Genomic DNA, 25,323 nt, shown 5'->3' with positions numbered 1-25,323 from the left:
TTTTTTTAAGGGGTGGAGATAGTTTGCGATAGTCGGATAATGGAGATCTTTTTCAAGTGTTGTGTTTCGGCCTCCTCCCCTCGGAGCGCCACAGATTACTTTTCTTTTACATCTTCCTCAGCGGTGAAGCTGTTTCTTTCTCCTCCCTCCTCCTGACTCTTTGGAAGCTTTTTATTTTTGACCTATTCTTGAATGTGACGAGGACACTTTGTGCTGCAGAAAAGAAAGAAGAAAAGGTCTCCAACTTATTATTGAGTAAAGAAGTGCATCTATAAGAACAAGCAAAGACACACAAGGTCACACTGATTAAATATATTTAACGTTATAAATCCCCAAAAGCAACAGCACAATATAATTCATTTTGCATGAACCAAATGAGGTCACGTCATACTTTGAATTTCATTTGTTTGCAGGAACCTTTTAGTCCAACTAAAGGCATTAACACAGCTGTAAACATCTATTCTCACTATTTATGTGCAAGAACACACATGTATACATTACATGCAGCATTGTTTGAACTGACGGAGCAAATAAAAGCAACAACATCTTCACCTTAAAGTGAAGAACTGCAGCACAGCACCCGTAGAGGGCGCTGTGCCTTTCAGAGTGAACTGAAGCACACAGTAGTCCTGTGATGAAGAAGTCAAAAGTTTGTCACATGTGTCCAGAAAGAACCAAACCTGGTGTCAGCTGGAAGCAGCATGGTAATTATACATTATATGACTCATATGTTGAGGAACATTGTGGAGTTTTGGAAGCAAACAACTCAACAACAGTGTTGTGAGTGTGTGTGTGTGTGTGTGTGTGTGTGTGAGTGTGTGAAGCCTGACACACTGATGTTTGCTGATGCAGCTCACAGGTCCAGTTGTCCTCGCGCATACAGATATGAACGTGAGTCCCTGAACCGCTGCTCAAACACAGTGAGCACACATCCTCCTGCAGATGAATCAATGCACCGCAGTGTGACCAGAAGAGACTCCAAACTGCATGTCAAATATGTGAAATATAAATGTACATATTCTACTCTGAGAAGCTGCAGCCTTTAAAGTATTAACTAAATGTGTGCAGAGCTTTGCACACATGTGCAGCGTCATATTGCATTTGTATATTTGTTATTACTTTAACATGTTTTCATCCAGCAGCAGTGGATGCTTTGCTGTTGAATGTCGTTCAGCTGGTGACATTTTGTGTATTTTCAGTTAAATGTCTCGACTTTGCATCCCTTCAAGATGCTCGGCCTCAGCTGTTTACAGCCCATCGTCTTCATCCCCAAAACTGTAAACACTAAAGTGAGATTACGTGGAGAAAACATCTCCAGACAAACTTAATTTGGCATTCCCAGTAGAAAAGATGCGTATTGTCTCATAATGTGATGCCACAAATCCCTTCTTCGCAGGTAGGACTCGTCTCTGGGAGGCCTCGGGGTCCTCGGGGTCCTCGGGGATCCTCTGTGTGCATTGCGTCCTGCGTCTCGGGGCGTTAATAATCCAATGCATTGATTCAAGTGTTCAGGCGACTATTAGCCGTTAGCAGAGAATGCTAATTTGACTGAGACTCCCTGAAGGATTTCCCCTCAGAAATAAGGAAATCTAATCCTTCCAATTAGTGTCTGTTGCTTCCACGACAGGAAGCTTTAGAGAAAGAGTTTCTAAGTGGCCCCTTCACCCCGACTGAGTCTGTTTTTGTATTCGTGTCCTGAACACACGGCGCTCAGAGAGCCAAGGTGTTTGGAGACGGATGCAAAAGAACCTGTTCGTCCACCGCTTCTCTGACAGCATGGTTTATTAGCTTTTATTCACAATAATAGATCAATAAAATAGCATTTGTGTGGCTGCCAGCAGACTAATTGAAACCTACAGTTATTGAAGCATCTGATGGGTAATCTGTAATAATCTGTAATGGATTACATGTTGAAGGAACCCGGGGGCCCCGCCTGTAAATCCCCCTGGACGCTGGCGGTCTCTGGGCTGATGGTGATAAGGGTTAAGCCCTATTGAAGCTGGATGCTGCAGAGATCAAAGGCTCAGAGCCTAAAAAATAAAGAATAAAGTCTCATAGAAGCGCGGCTCGAGGGCTGAGGCAGGCAGCCCGGCGCGCGTCCTGGTTCTGGGGCAAGTTGTTGCTTCTTCAGGGCGTCGTCCTGCTGATCCAGCATATTGTATTTCACGCATGTGTGATTATTGACCTAATTTATACCTCATTTTTAATTTTATGCACGTTTCCTCCACTCGTCTGGGTCCAGCCGGCCGACGGGGCGATGAGGTCACTGAGACGAGGAAAGGAAAGGTGGAGTACTGGAGCGTTATCCTGGCCTGTAAGGTAGGTTTTTATGATTCAATGACTTCTAGTTAGAAGTTCATCAACCATAAAGATCAGTAAAGTGAACAAACATGTGGATTATTTAGACTTTAAACTCATTTGGGCCATTTGTTTTAAATATTTAACACATTCGAAAGGAAATATGTGGAAGTAAATAATAAAAGTAGACATAACAAAGCATGGAAACTCATAAATAAAACCCCTTAAAGTAAAAAATACAAAAGCTTTAAAAGTACTCAAAATACTGACTCATGTAAATCATAATATTGTATCATAATTATTGATGCATTAATCACTTGAATGTTGCAGCTGGTGAATGTGGAGCTCATTTTAATTTATTCTCTGCTGGGTAGTTAAATCTATAATTACACATCTTCACTTATTAGTTAATTATATTAAAGTTGTCAGATAAATACTGGAGCAAAAAGTACAATAGTATGTACTTCCTACAACTCGCTATTTTGTGTATATGTATTTATATATGTGCAGTCTTGTAATGTCCACACCTCTAATATGGTCTGAAGTATCTGGTATTGTATTAAACTCCCTCTCCACCTGTCAATCACGGCATTATCAGAATAAATTTGACGTTTCTCCGATGCGGCCATCGATCTCTCTGGGCCGCGGCATCGACCTGCAGGCTGTTAAAACCTCTTTGGAATCATTATCCTGTTTCTTTTCCCTCCCTCGTGTGTGTAAAAGAGCATGAAATCCATTCTCTGCCCGGCAGAGAGGAGGCGGCACAACGTGGCCGACGACAACGACAACCAGCGCAAAGCAGCCGGGAGGAAACGAGCTGATTTCATTTGCTGCGTTTAAAACAAGGCTCCTGATTTAAGGCCTTGCTTGTCATTTAAACCTCGCTGCCAGTTCAGGAGGAAAAGCCTTTAAATGTGATTTAAAGCCGCGTCGCTTCTGCATCCTGACGCTTCTGGTGAAGGGACCTGAAATGGCAGCAGGAAGTGACTTCTTAATGCCAGACGTAACCAAAGGGCTGCAGAAATGTCAGCTAGCCAGCAGCCATAAAACACACACACACACACACACACACACACACACACACACACACCCTGCAACATGATGTATGAAATCTGTCAGCTGGCTGTGAGGTGTAGAGTCTGACCTTTGACCTCGACACACACACACACACACACACACACACACACACACACACACACACACACACACACACATAGACGTGTTGGTTAATTAACCTTTAATGCAAAATTGCATTTTCACTATCTTGTAAGCACCAGAACTATATTTATATATTTATATGTATATATTTTTAAAATGTCGTGTTCTTAAACCATAAAGTTAACAGTATTTAATTTGACTGTAAAATAATAATTTGTCTTAAAATAGCAAAATTGTATGTCAGGAAACAAATGTTATGAATTATGATTTTTTTTTAAGTGAAACAAGTTTTAAAGATTTTATTGATATTTAACAGGAATAAAACATTTTTTATATATATAAAAAAGAAATTAAGTTCAAAACAGCAGCAATAACGATCATTTATTTATTAAAACATGAACAATGACAACAGACCATGATGGAGTCTACTTAATATGAATATTATATTAATCACTATATGACAAAAATAAACAAAATAACCCGATGGGAAACATCTGGTATCAAAACGGGTCCAACATAGAACTCTTGTGCCCGACTGGCAGTTAAAGTCATGTTTTAATCTGAATGAATTAAAACGTGTTCATCCGTTCTTTTAGCGACGCAGTTTCTCTGATATTATGAAGATAATTACCAGAATCTGCTCACATTTATCAAAACAAGTGTAGTTTTTATTCTCATCTTCACGTGACATTGGATTTCAAAATGTTCCTCAAACCTTCAGGAGCGACTGCGTCCGGTGCAAAGCGCTCTGGAGACGCCTCTAAAAGGGCAGCGTGTCCAGGAACAGCTTGTCGATGACGGCGGGCGGCGGCACCAGGTCCTCCAGCTTCAAGTAGAAAATCCTCTGCAGGCCCTGGATGCACAGCGTGCGCAGCTCACGCAGCTTCTCCAGGAGTCTGGACAGGTGGTTGGACCAGCAGTCCGAGAGGCCGTCGGCGTCCTTCAAGCTCTTGACGATGTTGTTCTGCAGCTCCTCCACCTTCTTCTGCTCCTTCAGCCCGTGTCGCTCTGCTGGCGAGAAACATGAAAGGTAACGCACGGACGCTTCGATTCACGGCTGCACACTCTGATTTCACCAAAGCTTCTGCCGTATTTCCTATTCTACAAATGCATAAAAGTCTCTTTGAGCGCCTCACCGGTGACCAGGGCGAGTGTGCATATGCAGGAGAAGGTGGACACGTCCAGGTTCATCCTCTGCAGGTTGGCGGAGAACTCCACGATGCTGTCGATCCACTCCCCGAAGCCCCGCAGGCACTGCAGCCGGTGCCACACCGAGCCGTCGCAGAACACCAGCTTCCCTTCCTCCGGGTTGGACCTGAAACGGTACGACAGCTCGGATCCTCGGCTCTAACGAAGCTCATTTCTGCAGCTGTTTACGCGTCTTTTATCTGAGCCAAAGAGGTTGTGGGCAGACCCCCGTGTGCACACGTTCACCCGGTAAGAAAGCGAAGGGTCAGAGGCTGAGTCCCTTTGCTTGGTTACCTGTACGACAGCCGCAGAACAAAGAGCTCCAGGAAGGCCGAGTAGAAGAGGAGGTCCTGGTCGTGTTTGGGCAGAGACGTGAAGCCCGGGATCTTCTGCGCCCAACCTCGAATCACCTCCATCGACCGGGTCAGGAGGTCGTAAAACTGCCGCACGTGCTGAACGTCGTCCCCCGCCGGACTTCCTGGACTCTCCTTGAGCTGAAAGATGGAGAGAAAAAACCCTGATTACATCTCTGCTGCACCTTTTATTAAATGTGTGCGAGCCTTCGACTCGACGCCGCTCTGCTCACTTTGAAGTAGTCGAGGCGAGAAGGCGGAGGGTTCGATTCCACGTGCGCCCGGACGAGCGCGCTCAGGAGGCTGCTGGCGGGAGGCGACGAGTCCGCCGGAGCTTTGGGTTTGGACGGCAGGCGACCGCGCCGACCTTTCAGCCCGTCTGTCCTCACCACTGCAGACACGAGGAAGAGAAACGGGAGATCAGGATGGAGTCTGGAGGTCGTTTGGAGGTCGGGCGTGAGGCGGCGTGCCACCGCTTTACCTTCTTTCACCATTCCCACCACGAGGCACTTCTGGAAGCGACAGTACTGACAGCGGTTCCTCCTGCGCTTGTCCACCGGGCAGCTCTTAGCAGCCAGACACACGTACTTGGCTTTTTTTTGTACCGTGCGCTGAAGGAAGGAAGATAAATGTTTTAAAATCCTATAAATATGTAAAAAAATAGCTGCACATTGGACACCAAAGAAATGTGAGGTTGATGCATTTGAGTTCTGAACCTCAATAGGATCCATGAAGACCTTTTTGAAGGTTCTTTTCGACTGAACTGCACACAGAGCGTCACCTTATGGAGCGCTCTGCTGACCCACTGTGCAGCTCCTCATGAGATGGAACACATGGCACCAATGGGATCTAATCAGGGGAAACCTTTTTTAGGAGGATGTTTTTTTTTGGTCGAACCTGAAGTACAAAGCCTTTTAATAGTCCTTTTGGAAATGAACAGCAGCCCTCCCGCTCCTGAGGGCCATGGAGGCGTTCAGCAGGCGGGCAGGGCAGTCTGGGTAAATACCGGGTCGTGGCCGTTCATAATTTGGAGAATCGCCCCGGGAATCTCCCTCCGAGAGGAGAAGGGTCAGGTTTTTATTCACGGCACGTCGGTGGCCGTTTTAATACAGGACATTTGGCCCTAATACGTGTCAAGAGATCAAAACGTGCGTCTGAAGCACAAAGTGCAATTTGGGAGGCCAGTCGGGGCTCCTGAGGGGGGTTGTGTTGTAGCTTATTACTTAAAGTTAGAAGCTTTCATGAGGGAGAGTCTCCTGTGAATACATCCAGTCTAACAAGTCTCGGATTTTCTGTTTCTGATCGAGACTTTTCCTCTTGCACTGCACATATCCACGTTAAAATCCTATTGTTTTGCATGCAGCGTTATGGGGTTGGAACAGACCTTGAAGAAGCCCTTGCAGCCCTCGCAGGTGCGCACCCCGTAGTGCTGGCACGCGGCGTTGTCCCCGCACACCGCGCACAGCCCCTCCGCGCTCAGCGGGCCTCGGCCGGGCGCGCAGGACGCCGGGTAGTCCATGAAGTGGTGCCCGTGGCCGTGGGCGAACTGAAGCGGGTGAGGAAAGCCCACTGCGGGCTGCTTCCCGTGGGAAGAGGAGCCCAGACCCGCGGGGCTGTCCAGCGGCTGGTGCGCCGCGGCTGCGTCCAGATTCATGGACACGTGGAGCGATCCGTCCAACTTCATGCGGCACGTGGACGCGCTCTGGCTCCCGTGCTGCGCGTGTTTGAGTGAAAACAGCGAGAATCTGGACAGCGTGTTTTTCCTGTGCGCCGCCGCCGCCAAATAGTCATTTCTGAAAGTGTAGAGAGAGCCGGAGTCCTCCCATACGTGTCCCGGGGTTTGGAAGGTGGCGTGCGGCGACGGGGAGCGGTAGTAGTACACGGAGCCCGGGGAGGAGAGCAGCTCGTCTGACTGGTGCTGGTGATGCTGAGCCGGCTGGTACCGAGGACACCCGTGCGCATCCTCCACCTTGACGCACGGGAGCTCTCCCTGCGCCGGCATTTGGAAGAGACACGGGGGCTTGGCGTCGTACCCGGCGCCGTACGTGTCCCCCAGCGGGCCGAAGCTGCTGGGACCCGACGCGGCCGCGGAGATCTCGCTGTTGGTGTTGGTGAGGTCCATGCTGAACTTCACGAACTCCGGCGTGAGGAAGTCGCAGCTGCCGGCGCTCTGAGAAGCCGGGCTGGCTCCTTGAGGAGAGGAGCCGCACTGGGTCTGGACGCACGGCATGGCCCTGCGCACACGGGGAAATACACAAAGCATTTTACGCGTTTATCTGGATTTTAAACACTGGAAACGAAATGCACGCCTGGTAGAAAGGACCACTTGTTGAAAGGCAGTAATATCTTTTTAAAATCAGATTTCATTAAACAACCTGAATGTATTTTTTAGCACAGCATTATGAAGCCGAGATGCACAGAAAAGTCTTTCTTACCTTAAGGTTTAAGTTGTTCTATTCCACAGGAAGTTATTTTCTCACTAGTTTGTCTGAAACAAAAACAGAAAAACATCAGAAAGTCACTCTCATTATTCCCGCTGCCACGTGATTGAGTTGTTCATAAAGGTGAGAAACATGAGATCATACAGCACCTCAGAGGACAGTGAGCAGTAATCCCATCTCTCTCCTCTGTGTTGAAGCTTCAGACAAGTCCGCTCCTCCTGCAGAGCAAAGGGAATGTTCTCTCTCTCTCTTTCTGGTCTTGCACACTGCTGGCCGTGACACCCACAATGTGCTTTTGTTTATGCGCCCTTGTGCCAAACCCATATTACGCACGGGCCACGGAGGGGAGGGGAGTGGTGTGCGTGGGCACAGAAAGTTCATCTAATTCCAAAATAATGCGCGCACTTTCTTGCAGTTTGCATCATCGGCCTATAACGACATTTATTGTGTTTTTTGTCATTCAAACTGTAACCTTTAGGGCTTTTACACAAAAAAAAATGTATTTGGGCATTAACTAGGAGTAACATTACACGTCTTTAAATATTATAATCATCTTTGACAACTGTTTTTTTTTATTAACAATGAGTATACTTTTTATTTAAAACGTGTAGAACAAGACGTACTGTAGAAAATGCCAGTCTTTATATAAACTGTCGGCTTCATTTCTTTGTCACGTCTCTTGTGCTGGACCACAGAAAGAAAACGACAGCTGGTGGCCCTTCTCTCCCTCTTTATTATTATCCCGAAGGAGGAGGACGAAGGGAAGACTCGTGTTGTGCAATCTTTCCCCTCCACCATACGTCAACAGCGATGCTCCGCCTCCTCTCGAACGCCATTGGACGAGTGCCGCGTTCTGATTGGCTCTCCGCGGCGTCACTCCAGGCCACCCCACTTCCTGGTTGTTGCTGTCAAACAGAAGCTGCAGGTCTGGAGACCGACCGATGTCCTGAGTCGCCGCCCTGCGTCGCCCCGAGCGAGTTTTAATCGGCCGCAAAACAAGGAATCCTGTAAGTGGGAATGTCTGCTGTGTAGCCGAATTGTTTACGCCATGTTTACGTGTGTATTTATGTTGTATAAACCCGTAAAACGGCTCCATGGTTACTCTCTTCCGGTGGAGGTGTATAACAGGTCTTTTTCCCCTTTTTTATGTAACCTAAAGCCGTTAAAACGAAGCAGGAAACTATTCAAATAAAGGCTACTTCCTCTTGCTGGTGATGGATTAACGGAACATTATAGTGCCGACATCATAAAACAATATGCCACCACCTGCTGTGTGATGTGTCAAAGCTACAAACGGCATTCCTCCGCCCTTTTTTAAAAGTGGGAAAATGTCAATGGACCCTGGCGTGGGTGGCTTCAAGAAGCAGCCAGGAAGCCCCCTCTGCTGCTGATTTACTCATGATTTAGGTGTTTATTGTCACGAAGAGGACAAGTTAAATATTTCTGGTCGTGCTGCAGCTTCTCTCCGGCATGTGGCTCAGCCAGTCACAAATGTTCCTCAGGGCTAATTATTGTCGGTTTGGCCTTTTTAAAGGCTCCATTTATGAGGGTGTGGACGCCTGAGCTATGAATGACTTCTGATTGTGTGGTGATTTTAACAACACAATGGGTGGGTGTTGATAAGAACTAGCTTTGAGAAAGATAAGCAACAACTTGTGTATTTGCCTAAATAAAATAGTCAAACTATTTACCCTTCAAGTAGCAGAAGTTATTATTGGATGTAATGTGTCGTGATTTGGATGAAAAAAGCAAATTGTGGATTATTTTGTTGAGGCAAAAATTTCACATATGAGAAATCCTCCAAAGCAATATGTCTGCTGATATTATCTTACTGCAGCTGTATTGTTATGGGTGTAAATTTGATCGTGATCAGGAATTGTAAACTCCTAAATATCTTCCAGTAAATGATACGTTCATGAGGTTGTTTTTTATTGTATGAAGTGATAAAAGCAACGACACAGACTTCTGGTGTCGGTTGACACAACACAGCGCTGACGTAATCGCTCTGGTTGCTCCAAATGTTCATCTCGTTTAAACAGGAAACAGTCCTCTAACAGTTGCTTAATACTTAACTGCAAATATACTGAATTAAAGTCCTTTAAAATCCATCTGAAGCAAGTTCATGCTGCAGAGTTTCAATATGTTTACTTGGAGACTCCTTCAAAACGTAAATATTGATCGTAATACATTACAAGATGAATTCTATGCAAAAAACTTAATGTTATGGTCAAATATGATGCGTATTCCCATTAGTATTTAATGTGTACAAACTCTTTGAATGCATTGCACAGAACCTTTACGATGAAAGTAATAAGGAAAGGGGTTCTTTGAGTTGGACAAACATAATGATCCTGCAAAAGGTGCTGCTAACAATCATTTTCATTGATTAAACTGTCAATTATATATATATATATATTTATTTATATATATTTATTTATATATATATTTATATTTTAAACTAATCAATCTGTCTGATCATGTGGAGTTTTAAATGTCAAAACTAATTACAAATGCCCATCACAGAGCAAACGTGTGCTCAAAGTGCTTATTAGTGATTATGTAATGAGCAATTACCTTTTTAAAGGTCAAATAAGTCATTTTTCCAAGCAAAAAAAATCCAGATATTTGACGGCCCGAGCTTCTCCAACGTGATAATATTCTGCTCTTCCTCTACTTCACATCAGCGTGAATATCTTTGGCGCGTGGACTCAGATGGTTGTACAACCAAACCGTTCTTCATCAGGTAGCGCTCACAAAGCGAGGGCCGCGCCCAGCTGTTGGCTGAAAAGATCATTTCAAGTTGCACCTCCGCTTCTCTGCACCTTCTACCTGAACTTCCAGCCTGACTCTCAGCTTTCTGGACCCGCCCACCTGCCGTACTTCCTCACATGCCTCCTTCCCACGATCAGCTCGTCCTGTCAGAGCCTCGTCATCCTCACTGTGCTCTGCCTCCCACAGGGACCATGGCGTTCAGGAAGGCTCTGAAGCGGACGGTCATCATCGGCGGCGGGTCGCTCGCCACGGTCTTCGGCCTCTCGCAGCTGATCGAGTACAAGAAGACGCAGGTGAGCCAATGGATCGTGTTCACGACTCGGTGTTTGCATGAGTTCCAGTTCTGCGGGATTTGACTCAAGGCACATATGTTTATTTTTTGCATCTCATTGTCCACGTTTACGTTGCTTCACGTGCTTTTTACACCCTGCCAGGTGTGAAAAAACAGTATGATAATGTGAATGGTGTTCTTGGTCTTTATAAGTCGATCCAGCATGGAGGCGGGCCCTTCAGGGCAGGCCCGGTCTCGATGTCGGAATGTGCTCGCTGTCGTCTTCGAGGTGTTTTATTGGCTGCGTTCCAGCTGCTTCAAGTACCTGGAGACAAATATGAGGATGGAATGATTGTTTCTTTTCACATTGTTGTTAAACTCTTCCCTCCACTTGCTGGTCCAACAACATGTGCAGTGTTCATGAAGTGTACCTGAGGGACAACTTGTTGTCATGGAGGTGCGGCTGTTCGTCTGTTTGTGTTTATTCATAAATAAACCAGGTGTTTGTCAACAGAGTTTTCTGGAAAGAAAAAGAAAAGTTGGACTTTTTTGGGCAATGTTTTTTTTTAATTTTTCCTGCTGAGCGTCGCATGAGAAGATTGACATCAATCTGTACGCTAGCACCTGCTAACTTAGCTTAGCATACAGACTGGATCCAGTTGCTAGAAAGCCAGTGTGGACACCAGAAGCTTACTGGTTCCAGTCAAGCAACAGCATGGCATGTAAAACGATTATTAATAGTGTTTTGCTCAAATTTTAACACGTTAATTGGGGAGCTTTAGAGGTGCAGATGAGCAGATTTAGTTACCTTTGCTGTCTTTATGCTAAGCTAAGTTACCCGTAGAGATATTCGAGCGATAACAAACCATCTCTGCATGAAGGGAAATATGAACCGGAGCCGCTGATGGAGTTCACAAGCACTTACCGTATTTAACCAGGCGGCTTCCTCTTGAACGGGACGAGCAGCTGTTTCCTGGCCTCCGACCCCCGGCTCTATTTTTAACAATACATACCAGACTTTTACTTGACTGTACATCCTAATGTGAACTCTGTTTTTTGTCCTGATGCAATAATGTCTTCTCTTGCCCACCGTCGTCCTCTCAACCAAGCATGGATTGGTAAGCAAGAAGTCGACCCTGATGAAACATAATTATTTTTCACAATAGTTTGTAATCATGCATGTCTCTAATCTCGAGTAATTGCACCGCTGATGAGCTGAATGTCCGTCTCCTTAAGCAAGGGCATATGGCTTGGAGAAGTTTTCAAGGCAGCGGCCGATTGGCTATTAGCACGGGCCTCGCTGTGCCATTCACGACTTAACTTGATTACAGGGGGCGCACGCTGCTTAATTCTGTGGCGGCGTTCGTCTGTATGCATCATCAGAAATAGACAATGATTATATCATCTTCTCGCTCGCGGCCGCAGAGCTAAATTACAAACGCCTGCTTTTATTTGCAAGTCAAATGCCACGATTGCTTCAAAGCCGCTTGATGCAATCATTTAGCTTGAGCCGCGAAGTAGAAGAGAAAAAGAGAATGAATAAATCATTAGAAGTGATGTTCCACATCCTCGTATCAGAGGAGAGCTGTGTGGTGCTGTTTCTTTTTGTTGCTTTTATTGTGTAAATTCATTATTTTGCTCATCATTGTGATTTTTATTTTGTTGGTTTTGCAAAGTTGTGCAGCATGTTGCAACAGGAATGCGCCTTTGCTACTAATCACGCATATGATTATGCTTTATTAGCAACACTTCTGAAGGTGAAAACGAGACATCATGGGACACTTTGTAAAATCTCATATCTTGGATTCAAAAACACATTTAAATGACATTTGAGTTAAAAGTAACACATTAAAATGACAAACTGTTTCTTCTTTGAAACAGTCATGTGTTCATACAAACGTCCACGAGGACACACTAGTGCACATGTACATGATCTGATTACAGTCAAATGCATAATGTATTGAAATGATTGCATGTCATTATGCATTACGTCACCATGAGGCGATTGTAATGCATAAACACATTTCTTGCAGTGAGCTCATGATGTTTCAAAATGCACCTCAAGAAAAGTGTTGCTGTATTATTTCCTTGGCTGTGTATTGATTAAGCACATTAACATAGACTCTGAGTAGAAATTAACTCATAAACTTGTAGTTTTGCACCATGCGGGGGCCGCTTGAAGCCGCTTGAAGCCGCTCGAGGCCGCTTGAAGCCGCTCGAGGCCGCTTGAAGCAACTTGAGGCCGCTCGAAGCCGCTCGAAGCCGCTCGAAGCTGCTCGACGCCGCCCGCCTCACCGCGTGGGCGTCTGTGTCCCCGCAGGCTCGGTTGGCTCACGTGGCGGCGGAGGCGGAGCTGAGGGTTCCCTTCGCCGACGAGCTGCCGGCCCGACAGGCCCAGCTGGCGGCGCTGCAGAGCACGGAGGAGTTTGACGTGCTGGTGGTCGGGGGCGGGGCCACGGGGGCGGGATGTGCCTTAGACGCCGTCACGCGCAGTGAGTGAGCCGGCCGGCTCTGAAGCTTATAGTGTTCTCTCTCAAAGTGTCAGCAGGCATGCAAACAGGCATCTTCACGTTCACACGTCTTTTCCATCCCCCCCTCAGACCTCAAGACTGCTCTCGTAGAGAGAGACGACTTCTCCTCGGGGACGAGCAGCCGGAGCACCAAGCTGATCCACGGCGGCGTGCGCTACCTCCAGAAGGCCATCATGCAGCTGGACTACGAGCAGGTTCCTCTCCTCGCCGCTTTCTGTTCATCCTGTCCGCCTCGCTCTCCCTCCTCTGACGTGAACTTCCTGTTTTGTCTCGCGGGCGGCAGTACATGATGGTGAAGGAGGCCCTGCACGAGCGAGCCAACCTGCTGGAGATCGCGCCGCACCTCTCTGCTCCGCTACCCATCATGCTCCCTGTGTACAAGTACGTGTCGGGTCCGGCTAAGCTAACTGCCAGAGCTCGTGGGAGGTCTCCATCGATCTCTCAAGCTCTACCAGTCCATAAATGGGCCTTTTTTTTCAGTGTTTGCAAATGTCGTTACAGTAAGAAAAAACTTCTTTTTTTTTTTAGAAATATATATATATATATCTTTCCTTTTCTATGTACTAGAAAACTAAACTGTCATAAACGAATACACCACTAATACATATATCTATGTTAACAAGGGTTTTCTGTATATTACAGGTTTTTAAATCATTCAAATAGACCTCGGCGTTGAGGAGATAATCAGTATTTAGTTGATCACAAACCGTTCGCCATTAAACTGCTGAAGTAACAAAATGCTCCTTTAATTTCCAAGATGGTGGCAGCTGCCGTACTACTGGGCCGGGATCAAGATGTACGACCTGGTGGCCGGCGTGCACAACCTGAAGAACAGCTACGTGCTGAGCAAGACCAAGGCCCTGGAGCACTTCCCCATGCTGAAGAAGGACAAGCTGGTGGGGGCCATCGTGTACTACGACGGTGGGTGAAACCCCGCCTCCGCGCCGCGGCGCCGTACGTGTGGTCGGTAATCACAACCAGCGCGCCGCCTTTTGTTGATCATTACTCATCTCTGGGTTTTCTGTAAACACGAACAGAGCAGCGCAGCGCGGCGCTCTCGCCTCCTTCTGCTGCTTTTCCTCGCAGCTGCTTCTCTCCAGCGGGAACCAATCGCTGGAGGATCAGGACGACGTCATCGCTCTGTGCCGTGATGCAAACAACCCCTCAGAAGTCACCGGAGGGGCTTTTCTTCTGGCTTTTCTCCAAATACTCTCTTTGCCTGTGAAATACACACTCGTTCCCATTTCAACACGCTAAAAAGTGATTTTATGGAATAATTTGAGCTTTTCACGACTAATTGGCAAAGACGTTGCTTTTGTTTTTGTCATAACGGCATCATAACACACACACACACACACACACACACACTTAATCATAAGAACACTCCTCATGACTTCAGATCTTCATGGGAGGTAAAGGTTCTCTTTCAACCATTGTTAGATTATTTCCCCTCAAATAGAAGTGAAAAACAAGCTTTGTCGTATCCAATTTCTTTTTTTTTCTTTTTTTTTTACCATTAATGTCAGAAAGGCTGGTCAATATATTTTTATATTACTTTTATATCTCCTCTGTCTACTCGTAGAGAGATATTGGCCCTGTGTTGGATAACCTGTGCACATACAGACCAAAAATTCTCAATTATTCTCATAAATGTCACGACAAAGGAGTGAAAACAAAGGCAAATAAATTGAAAGTAAATATTCCTGTAACATCATTGAGCACTAAGCGTTTTAAAGGACATCCAGGCTCCAGATAAATCGTGATGTTGTATAAATAGTGTGGCACGGTGAAGATAAAGGATGGAGATGTTGCCGTTGGCCTCTCCGTCTCCACTGGTGCAGCACTAAGTGTGTTGACATGCTGGATGCCCGTTGTTCCCTGTGGCAGTGAACGCATCACGCTGCCTGGATGCTCAGAGGAGAACCAACAGCAGATGAGAGGCTTTTAACCTCTTTTATTCATGGTTGTCTACTGTCAAAATCAATGCGATCGATAGCAGAAATGATAATCCATGCTGCTTTTTAAAGAAATCACCTGCAGTTTTGTAAATTTTGGAAGCAGTTTGCCACACTGAGCGCTGCATTCACATGCTGTGATTTATGCTTTTTAAATGCTGCAGCATATATGCCGCAAAAAGCCTTTTTTCCTCCACTCCATGTGAAATAAAAGTGCAGATTGAACTGGATTCACTGGCGAGAGACAGAAAGAAGAGCACGTCCTTGGTGCAAAGCGGCGTGTGTTTGATGTCCACCCCCCCGCCCGTCATCTCTGAGGGGGGGTCGGGGCAGGATGTTGGAGGGGCAGGGCGTCTTTTCTCCAATTATGCCGTCTGGAACAATCACGCCGGTGACATTTCGAAATCTGACCTTCTCTCCCGGCGGTGTCGAGCGGCGGCGGCGGCTTTTTCTCCCGCTGTCTTGGTTACTTGAGCTGCTGCAGAGGCACTTTCATTCTGCAGCACATGTGCAGGCCTCATGCGCGCACTGGGAACGGGCTGGGTGGTAAATATGAGCGTTAACGCTTCACATTACAGCACTACGGGGCATTCAGGGTCAGGGAGTGTTTTCTGCTAATCATGCTAGCAAACTGTTTCATTTTGTCATGAACCACCAGTTGTTGCTGTTCCTTCAATCTGACTTCAATTTACATTTGAGGCCAATAATCCTGCAGCGAATGTGTGTTTGCAGAGTAAAATGAGTTGTAGAGGAGAATAAATCTATTTTATTTTATGTGTAGTCACAGAATGTTCACTTTTTTTGCACAAAACTACAAAAAAACAAACTAAAAATGAGTTCTGTAAAGAGTAACGACATATTTATCCTCCTTCCTTCTTCTTCCTCCTCTATCCTCCTCCTCCTCCTCCTCCAGGGCAGCACAATGACGCCCGCATGAACCTCGCCATCGCCCTCAGCTCCGCCCGCTACGGCGCCGCCATCGCCAACTACACGGAGGTGGTGCGCCTGCTGAAGCGCACGGACCCGCTGAGCGGCGAGGAGAAGGTGTGCGGCGCCCGATGCCGGGACGTCCTCACAGGTGAGGCGAGCGGGCGCCGTCTTCCTCTCGCCGCTCCTGCGCTCTCTCCTTCGTTAACACCTTCGTCATCGTCCTCCTCGCAGGAAAGGAGTTCGACGTGAAGGCCAAGTGCGTGATCAACGCCACCGGGCCGTTCACGGACTCCCTGAGGAAGATGGACAACCAGGAAACCCAAAACATCTGCCAGCCCAGCGCCGGCGTCCACATCGTGATCCCCGGTTACTACAGGTACGGAGGCGTTCACTGCATATTGTAATCCTCAGTGTTTTCTCATTTTAATGTGTAAACACTGAACTCTCATCCGACCTGCGCTCGCGTGCGCTCGTCCTCTCTGGCGGAGACGCGGCGCCGCAGCAGAGCGCCGTTTCTTAAAGTTCAGCGAAGCTTATTGAGCGAAACCCGAGGGAGCGCGAGCCCTTTGAACAGCGCCGGAAATGCCAAGCACCTCATCTCCTCGTCTCTCGTCTTCCTCCTGCCGCTATCTGCACCCTCCCCCTCTTCTTCCTCCCCCAGCTCCTCTTCCTCCTCCTCTTCCTCCCCCACATCTGGCTTTTCCCATTTGTGTCTCCTCTTCTTCTTCCTCCTCTATTCCTGCTTCTGTGTTGCCCCTTGAGACAGTGAAGAAGAGATGAACCCCTCTTCCTCTCCCCCTCAGCCCTGACAACATGGGTCTGCTCGATCCCTCCACGAGCGACGGCCGCGTCATCTTCTTCCTGCCCTGGGAGAAGATGACCATCGCCGGGACCACCGACTCGCCCACCAGCGTGACGGCCCACCCGATCCCGGGAGAGAACGACATCAACTTCATCCTGAGAGAGATCCGCAACTACCTGAGCCCCGACGTGGAAGGTAGGGCTCCGGCATGCACCTGTCCAATCACAGGTTTACTTCCGAGGGGCAGTGTGAGGACATTCAGGGTTTGGTTTGTCCCTTCTGGGCTCCCGTAGAGAGAGCTCCTGCTCCATGAGATATAAACTGCTCATTCGAAGCACGACGAGTCTTATTTTCAGCTCATTTACGCTGCGAATGCGCCACGTTTCCGTGTTTCTGGAGGCGAATCCTCTAGAAGTGAGAGAACCTCGTTGACATTCGTCATCCATCAGGACATCGGCTCATTTCCCTTAACGATCCTAAATCCTGAGCGTTTCTGTTGTATGGATGTGACCGTGCGCTCGGTGGACCTCAAAGTGAAGCATCCTGGGTAGAGCTGTTGTGTCCGTGCCGTCCGCAGTGCGGCGAGGAGACGTGTTGGCGGCGTGGAGCGGCATCCGCCCGCTGGTGACCGACCCCAGCTCCAAGGACACGCAGTCCATCTGCAGGAACCACATCGTCAGCACCAGCGACAGCGGGATGGTCACCATCGCCGGTCAGTGCCGCCGCCACGCGACCGCCCGGTGCGGCCGGGTCAGGGGTCAAGGGTCAGGGGTCAGGCTCACGTGTGTGTGTGTGTGTGTGTGTACAGGTGGGAAGTGGACGACCTACAGGTCCATGGCGGAGGAGACGCTGGACGCGGCCGTTAAAATCCACGGTCTGTCCGCGGAGCCGTGTAAGACCGTGGGTTTGATGCTGGAGGGAGCGAAGGGCTGGACGCCGACGCTCTACATCCGCCTGGTGCAGGACTACGGGCTGGAGAACGAGGTGAGCGCCGCTTCAGCCCCGCGGCGCTTCACAGCAACGCAAACGTGGCTTTTATTTGGTTTCCTTCCGCTCGCCGCCTGAAGGAAAAGCAGCAAATACTTCTACTGCGTATAAGTACAACGTTGATGTACTACTTCGTACTTCTATCGCACCACGTTTCAGAGAGAAAGATTCCACTTTACTACGTTTAGATTTAAGAGCTCATTTTATTTGCACAATTCAAACAATAACAGAAATACATAAATACCAGAGTGCAGGAAGAGACAAAAAGCCCATATAATATTTTAGATTTTACAAAATTACAAACATAAAATGAAAAATTCAAAAGATAGACAAAAAGAAAAATATTGTAATTTAGATATTACATCTAGAATATGACGCTCTGTTAAAGATTAAACAAGAACATTGAAGTGCCACTTACACATTAATGACTCTGATAATGATCCAATATCCAAGTTCTGATGTGTTTTTGTTGCAGTTGCTTGTGTACTTTGACTCATGAGGAGTATTTCTCCGTTGTACTGCTGCAGTACATGAGCATCCTCCTCCGGCGTGTGACTCTCTGGGTTCAACCCTCAGCAGCAGTTTGACTTCCTGAAACATCTCACCTCTTTTTTTTTAACGAGCTGCCGACACAAACAAAGCTGTGACGGCGCGCGGTCTCCAGCTGACATTAAAGCCGCCGCGTAACAATGCTGACATTTCTACGACACAAAAGACGGCCGCGCCGCACGCCGCGTGTTCATCGACGGCACCGAGCGAGGGCGCATTGATCTACAAGCTACAAGCCATCTCTCCAATAATTAGGCTGTGCCTTTTCATTAAACCTGCAGAACATTGTTTCATGAGGAAAAAGTCCTCGCGCGCCGAGTGTTCAGGACACTTACTCCTCATTAGAGGCGTTCTGCGGCGCCGCCGCGCTCGCCGATACTCCTGAAAGGTCACTGTTGGTATTTGGACAGCGTTTGCCCTTTCGCGTGATCGGCGGGCCGACGGCCTGCATGGCAAACAGCCGGCCGGCGCCGTGTCAACACGTGACGCCTCGTTGACAAAGTGCTCGGTAGCGCTGAGCTCGGGACGGGGGATCGATCACGGGGGTATGAGAGGCCGCCGCCACGAGCTCCACGCCGTGATTCATGTATTGTGAGAGAAGAACAATCACAATGAGAGGTTCACGATGAGGAGCGTTTTAGTTTGAAGTAGTGGACGGTCAGAACTCAACCCTGTACGTCTTTCTTTAACGCTTCTCCAAGAAACTTTTATTCTTTTTTGACATTTTCGAGACCAAAAAACATATTAAGGAAAAGAAATGTGAAGAGATTGATCCACGTCTGGTCGCAGCGAAGACAATGAAGACTCACGCTCATGACAAACAGCAAAGTTCCTCTGCTTCTTGACCTCTTCTCCGTTTCACAAAAGAGCTTTGAAGAGTATAAATGTGCAGTTTTGAGTCGTGTGAAGAGACGTGTTGTATTCCACCAGGACTGGAGGAAGCGCTAGTTTGACTTCCTTCTTTACCTGCAACATGTCATGACGGCGTCCTAACAGCCGGCTCCTCCCCCGCAGGTCGCTCAGCATCTGGCCTCCACGTACGGCGGCAAGGCGTTCGACGTGGCCAAGATGGCGCAGGTCACCGGGCAGAGGTGGCCCATCGTGGGGAAGCGGCTGGTGTCGGAGTTCCCTTACATCGAGGGCGAGGTGACGAGGGACTTCACGTTTAAAGTTCTCCTCCAGACGGGCTGAAGCTCGCGCTCACTCCCCTTGTGCCCTCAGGTGCTGTACGCCATCAAGGAGTACGCCTGCACCGCCACCGACGTCATCGCCCGCCGCACGCGGCTGGGCTTCCTGAACGTGCAGGCGGCCGACGAGGCCCTGCCGCGCATCGTGCAGATCATGGGGAAGGAGCTGCAGTGGAGCGAGGAGCAGAAAACGGTACGGTGTCACGACAACTACACAACAACAACAACACAACGACTCCTAAAAGTCCACAAACTGAGGCGTCTCTCTGAAGAAAACCCTGACGCAAGGATTTAAAACCCCGCAGGGTTTCTTTCCTCACACAATAGAAAAGGTCCACACCCTTCATCCCTTCAGAGGAAGCTGTGTGTGTGTGTGTGTGTGTGTGTGTGTGTGTGTGTGTGTGTGTGTGTGTGTGTGTGTGTGTGAGAAAGATGAAGCGATACGAGTGGAGTTTGCATGAAAGCTGAACTCAGTTATTGTTCCACACGCACCACGTGAGCGCTGCATGCAGTTACAGTCACATGCTCGTGTTGTCTGTTATTTGTGTAATATTGTTATTATTGTTATGATTATTACATTTAATCTGACTTCCAGGCCGAGCTGGAAGCAGCCAGGAAGTTCCTGTACCTGGAGATGGGCTACAGGTCTCGCTCTGAACAGCTGACCAAGACGTCCGAGATCAACCTGGACAACCAGGAAGTGGCCAGGTGACGCTTCCGCTGTTATGACGGCTCTCTGTGGTCAGTGCAGCCGGCGGTGCGATGACGTGAAACACGTGTAATCTGTCCCACAGGTACAAGAAGCGCTTCCACAAGTTCGACAAAGAGAGCAAAGGATTCATCACGACCGTCGACGTCCAGCAAGTCCTGGAGGTGAGTCCTCGCTGCGTCTCCTCCTCTTCTTCCTCTTCTTCTTCTTCCTCTTCTTCTTCTTCTTCTTCTTCTTCTTCCTCTTCTTCTTCTTCTTCTTCTCCCTCGTCGCTCATCCGTCCCCCGTCTGCTTTCCTCTCCTCTGCAGAGCATCAACGTCCACATCGATGAGAACGCGCTGCACGAGATCCTGAACGAGGTGGACCTCAACAAGAACGGACAGGTGGAGATCGACGAGTTCATGCAGGTACGCGACCAGCAGATCCATATTCATCCAGTTATGATCCAGTTATTCATGCTCACAATGAGCTTCTTCTTTACGTTTGGTGCTTTTCTTTTTAGTAAATCCCACGATGGAGAATCACGCTCCATTTTCATGACGCTTCAGTGTTTTAGTTTTTAAATGTGTGTATTAGTTAAAGTGGAGTGATGCATATCTCTCCATTCATCCTCATATCATGAAGTCCTAAAACCTCATTTTCTTTGCAACAAGTAAAAAATACGACAATTTCAGACTGTTTCCAATATTAATTCATTTGTTGCAAGAAATGATTTCTGCAGTTTGCTGCACAGAATCCAGATAAAAGCTGATAATCACACTTTCTGTTTTTTATATTTTAGTGTTTTCATCTTCTGCCTTTTTGTGCTTCACAAATATTTTTCATGCATCTTCTCTCATGCAATGAGCACTGATTTTAAGCGCGTATTAGTCGGTCAGTTCATATTTATAGACGTACACTACACGTGTATATGTGGCGTGAAGTGTTGCGCTCGTCGTCCTCCTGTGAGCAGGACCGTGTTCCTCCTGCAGACGGAGGTGTGAAGTCACCACCTGCTAATGAGGAAGGAGGACGGCGTGGCGGCTTCTGCGTCCGCTAAATAAATGAGTTCCTCCCGTGACGGCGGCGTGCAGCCGGAGAGGCGTGAGAGCCGCTCTTCATTAGCGGAGACGAGCGTTGAGGAATCTTCCTGCAGACGCTTTGCTTGTTGTTTCCTTCAAGTGTTTTCATCCTCTTGTGCTTCTCGATGTGTGTTTCTGCTCGTGTGGACGCCGGCCTGCACGCGGATGACTTAGCGACAACGAGCAGGTAGCGTACATGACGGGGAGCGGCATGACACCTCGAGCCCGCCAGCAGCTCATTAACAACGACGTTGAAGGCTTCAAGGCCTCTGGTGGCTGGAGGGGAACGCTGAAGGAAGCCGTGTTGAAGCTGCGCCGGCTCACTTTAAACATCGCCGACTGGAAGGATGAGCGCTGTTTCCTTATTGTCAACAAACCCCATGAAAAGACAACAACAACAACAATTAATGAATTCATCATCATATAACTTCTTCCAAACAATACTAGAAACAATGAGCCAAACTGTGTTTTATGTTTATTAGCATCAAAGAACCAACACAGATCTAACATGAAATAAAACGCATGTTAATCATATTTTTACTATTTTAGGAGCATCGATTTGTGTGTAAAAGAAATATTATAGAGAAAATATTACAACACAGAACATTCAACCAAGAAAATCAGAGGACAGGGATCGACTGAAGATGCAGGAAAACTATGTTTTACCACGTTAGACACATCCTCAGATTTAATTAAGTGTATTAATCTGCTGAAAATAGTCCTCAACAAACCCAATATGTCCTCCTGAGTAACGAGCAGCACTTTCCCTTCATTTCAGAGCATTTATTACAAACCAGCAGCAGATTAAACAATAGATCAATACAACATTTATTTATGGTGATGGGGTTTGTTGACAATAAGGAAAATCCAGAATAATACTGTTTCGAACTTCCCGCTTGTTTCATGCTTCTCTTTATGTTAAATCTCCCTCAGTAAAAGGAGTGGAAGCGTCTCTTTCTCCCTGAACCTCCGGGTGTCCCTCGTGGCGCAGCTTCAACGCGTGAAGTCGTCGTGTGGTGTCGGGCTGGTTCCTCTCGGCGTGCGGGATGTGTGGAGGGGGTCGCCGCTCTGCCGGTGTCGCTCATGCACATTGTACTGACGCACCTCTTCCCTTTGTGTGCAGCTGATGAGCGCGGTGCAGAAGGGGCAGGTGTCCGACAGCCGGCTGGCCATCCTGATGAAGACGGCGGAGGAGACGCTGAATAAACGAGGGCCGGTGACGGTGGACCGGAGCGGGGGCGGGTTCTAACCCCCGACTCCCGCTCTGTTCTTCTTTTTAATGAAAGGTGGCGTCGTGCGAACGAGGCGCCATTTGAATGACAATGATGCAATCAGGCTGCGCGGCGGAGGAGCATTTGGACGAATCAAGCGCCACTCGCCAGTGTTTTGAGTGAAATCGTATCTAAAGATTGTTGTTGTTGTTTGTTCTGTCTTCTCAACATCTGGTGCCTCTGATGTTACACAGCACATCTGTTTTCTACTGTCTCTAAACTTTCATAGCACGAGCATTTACACTCCGCTTTTCTTTTTGTAAAATAATGATTGTTGATGACTTTGTATTTCTTAATCATGCTCTTCCGGTTCACTGGGAAGAGGCTGGGCCTGGTCCCGACCGGAGGCCACAACCTGACGGCTCATTCATGAGGATTTGATTGGTTAGAATTGATCCTGTTTGACCTGCGGTCGGGACTCAATCAGCAGTTCTTCACCAGGAAACTAAAGAAAGCGCTCGCTGCTCTGCAGGAGAGCGTTCCTCGTCTGCTCTGTGATCTGGTTACGATAACTCGCCGCTGATGTTTAATGCTTCTTCGAGCTCTCTGACGTGTCTCTGAAGGCCGTCTCCTCTGGTCCGGGTTACATCCTCTCCTACTTTTCCTTTTTATTGCACTACCAGCACACGGAGGCTCACACGGCGAGCTCTCCAGCTTCAGCGTTACTGAGAAGATGATTTTTATTCTGCTCTTTCCATATATATATCTTTTATTTTTCCTTATGTCACTGCAGCCAATTACACACAGAGATTCAAACACGTTGCATGAGAAAAACAGATTTCAAAGGACTTTGTATTCGCATGCTTCATGTTCCTCTAACAATGTAAAGCTAAATCATTTCTACCAAGTGCATTTGAAGTGAGTTCACACTCTTATTGTTGTGGTGAGCAGAGAGAATGTAAAGTAGTCCTGCGGATGTTTTCATTGTCTGTGTGACATGTTTTATCCGTTAGTGTGTGTGTGTGTGTGTGTGTGTGTGTGTTATGTGCCTCGATGTGCCTAAGATGTGACTCACTTCTCCCACAATGCCACACACCACGTTAACAAACTCATGCTAAAGAATGTAAAGCTATTTAAATCACTGTTGTTATATAAAGTTTTTAACCTGCATTTGTTTGGTTTGTTTGTTTCTGAAGGGACGTGCCGCCATGTTGGGACGGGTTGTAAATCCTTTTCATTCAGGAAAAGATCTTTTTTTCAACAATTCATTTTGATGTTTTTGCTGACTTTATCACAAAGACCTTTAATGTTTCAGTTGTGCGGTGGGATAGTGGGTTGTCGTCACTTCTGCAGGATGTCTGCTCGTTGTGAGAGAAAACACTCCTCATGGTCGTTTTCAAGGGTTTTAAGTGAAGTATTGTTCTGCGTTTTGGCCTCCGGGAATCCTTCAAACTGGACTTCCTTTATTGTATTTAGAGTGATCTGTAAAAAAATACTTCTTTTTACACTGAAACCTTTTTAAATGATCATTTCACTGTGAGGAGCTCCACGAACACGAGAGAGAAAATGTGTTTACTCAACATGTCAGCAGACCACCTGTAAAGGTTTTTACTGTCAAAGGTGTGTGTGTGCGCGTGTGTGTGTGTGTGTGTGAGAGCTTCCTCACTGCCTTTTATATTCTGCTTTATATTCACCTTTAACAGATTGATCTGGAGTTATTCTTACGCAGTAAACAATCATTCCACCCCACGAACCATTAGTGTGTGTGTGTGTGTGTGTGTGTGTGTGTGTGTGTGTGTGTGTGTGTGTGTGTGTGTGTGTGTGTGTGTGTGTGTGTGTGTGTGTGTGTGTGTGTGTGTGTGTGTGTGTGTCAGGAACAGCTCTCGGCTGCACGACTTGAATCCAGACCTCGATGTTTTTATTGTCTCCCGCGGATGAAATTCCATCTTCATGTGGACTCAAAGGATGGTGTTGCATCACCTGCGAGCCTCCTGAGAGCTGTGAGGCCTGAAGAAGAAGAAGCAATCATCTCATTAAATGTCTCTGGTTGCTCGCGCAGCTTTGTTGTGTTTTTGTGTGTTTCCTGTGTGAGAGACGTTACGCGTCTACTGCGGGAAAGGATCGTTCGTTTTAAACATTTCTTTGTTGTGAACTCACTGAGGCGTTGAAGCTCACCTCACGTCCCTGAGCGGCGACGCAGTGACCTTCAGCCTCGCCGCTGACCTCCATTGTGTCCCAGCAGCTACTGTACATGACAACATGTACACTGATGCACAGCGTTACCTGCAGGGTCGGGTTACACCTGGTGAAGATACCCTCGCTCACATTGGTTCTCACAAGTATAGAAGCACACACACACGCGCACGCACACACACACACGCACACACACACTGAACTCCATCCAAACTGCGTGAAGTACAGCCTTTTCTCCCGAAAGGTCACGGTGAGATTTGAATGACAGCTTTAAGTCCGTCGTTCATATTTCAGTCTGCAGCTTCCTGGGAAAAGGCCGGCAGTGCGAGGAAGCAATTAATTGTAATGAATTATGGGACAAATCTGGTTGGCATATGACTGCTAATGCTCCTTTCTTTTTCCTCTGGAGGGTTTTAGGTGTCCGCCTGCACACTAATTGAAAAGTGTGAGGAAGATGCCGTCGTCTTCCTCCATTTCTTCTCCACAGAACATCTGCAGACTCAAACCGTGTTGGACCAAAAATATGTCAAATGTAAATATTTTAGCCTGCAAAAACATCTGGAAGTGCCTCAAACGCTGTTTGTGGTCACTAATCGTCATATAATGTTATATATCATGTGTGCCCAGTAATGGCAATTAAAAACCAACATTCTCCTGGTTTACATGAACAAGTTGACAAAAAATAATGATGTTCTGATGAGTTTTAATTAGAAGTGTGAGTCAGAG

General features: G+C 47.3%; 2 protein-coding genes across 2 annotated transcripts; one reads left to right on the top strand and one right to left on the bottom strand.

Moving 5' to 3' along the window:
• Positions 1 to 4,216: 4,216 nt before the first annotated feature.
• On the bottom strand, positions 4,217 to 7,451 carry LOC137794037 (nuclear receptor subfamily 4 group A member 2-like). The gene is made up of 7 exons (XM_068590583.1): positions 7,433 to 7,451; positions 6,382 to 7,231; positions 5,479 to 5,608; positions 5,231 to 5,388; positions 4,939 to 5,138; positions 4,593 to 4,771; positions 4,217 to 4,464 (listed from the first exon to the last, which is right to left on the bottom strand). The coding sequence occupies exons 2-7, from the start codon at positions 7,225 to 7,227 to the stop codon at positions 4,217 to 4,219; spliced, it is 1,761 nt and encodes a 586-aa protein (XP_068446684.1). The 5' UTR covers positions 7,228 to 7,231; positions 7,433 to 7,451.
• Positions 7,452 to 8,347: 896 nt separating this feature from the next.
• Positions 8,348 to 24,144, top strand: gpd2 (glycerol-3-phosphate dehydrogenase 2 (mitochondrial)). Its single transcript, XM_068590758.1, has 17 exons — positions 8,348 to 8,445; positions 10,397 to 10,503; positions 12,802 to 12,973; positions 13,082 to 13,206; positions 13,296 to 13,393; positions 13,770 to 13,933; positions 15,881 to 16,045; positions 16,129 to 16,273; positions 16,701 to 16,894; positions 17,277 to 17,411; positions 17,508 to 17,683; positions 19,250 to 19,381; positions 19,457 to 19,615; positions 20,018 to 20,130; positions 20,217 to 20,295; positions 20,441 to 20,539; positions 22,317 to 24,144. Exons 2-17 carry the CDS (start codon positions 10,402 to 10,404, stop codon positions 22,440 to 22,442), a joined length of 2,184 nt encoding a protein of 727 aa, XP_068446859.1. The 5' UTR covers positions 8,348 to 8,445; positions 10,397 to 10,401; the 3' UTR covers positions 22,443 to 24,144.
• The last annotated feature ends 1,179 nt before the right edge of the window (positions 24,145 to 25,323 follow it).

Source organism: Clinocottus analis, unplaced genomic scaffold (assembly GCF_023055335.1).
Source record: "Clinocottus analis isolate CAN_PGR_092001 unplaced genomic scaffold, fCliAna1.0.p SCAF_24, whole genome shotgun sequence".
NCBI classification, from domain to species: Eukaryota; Metazoa; Chordata; class Actinopteri; order Perciformes; family Cottidae; genus Clinocottus; species Clinocottus analis.
This window is presented reverse-complemented; position numbering and strand designations above follow the sequence as displayed.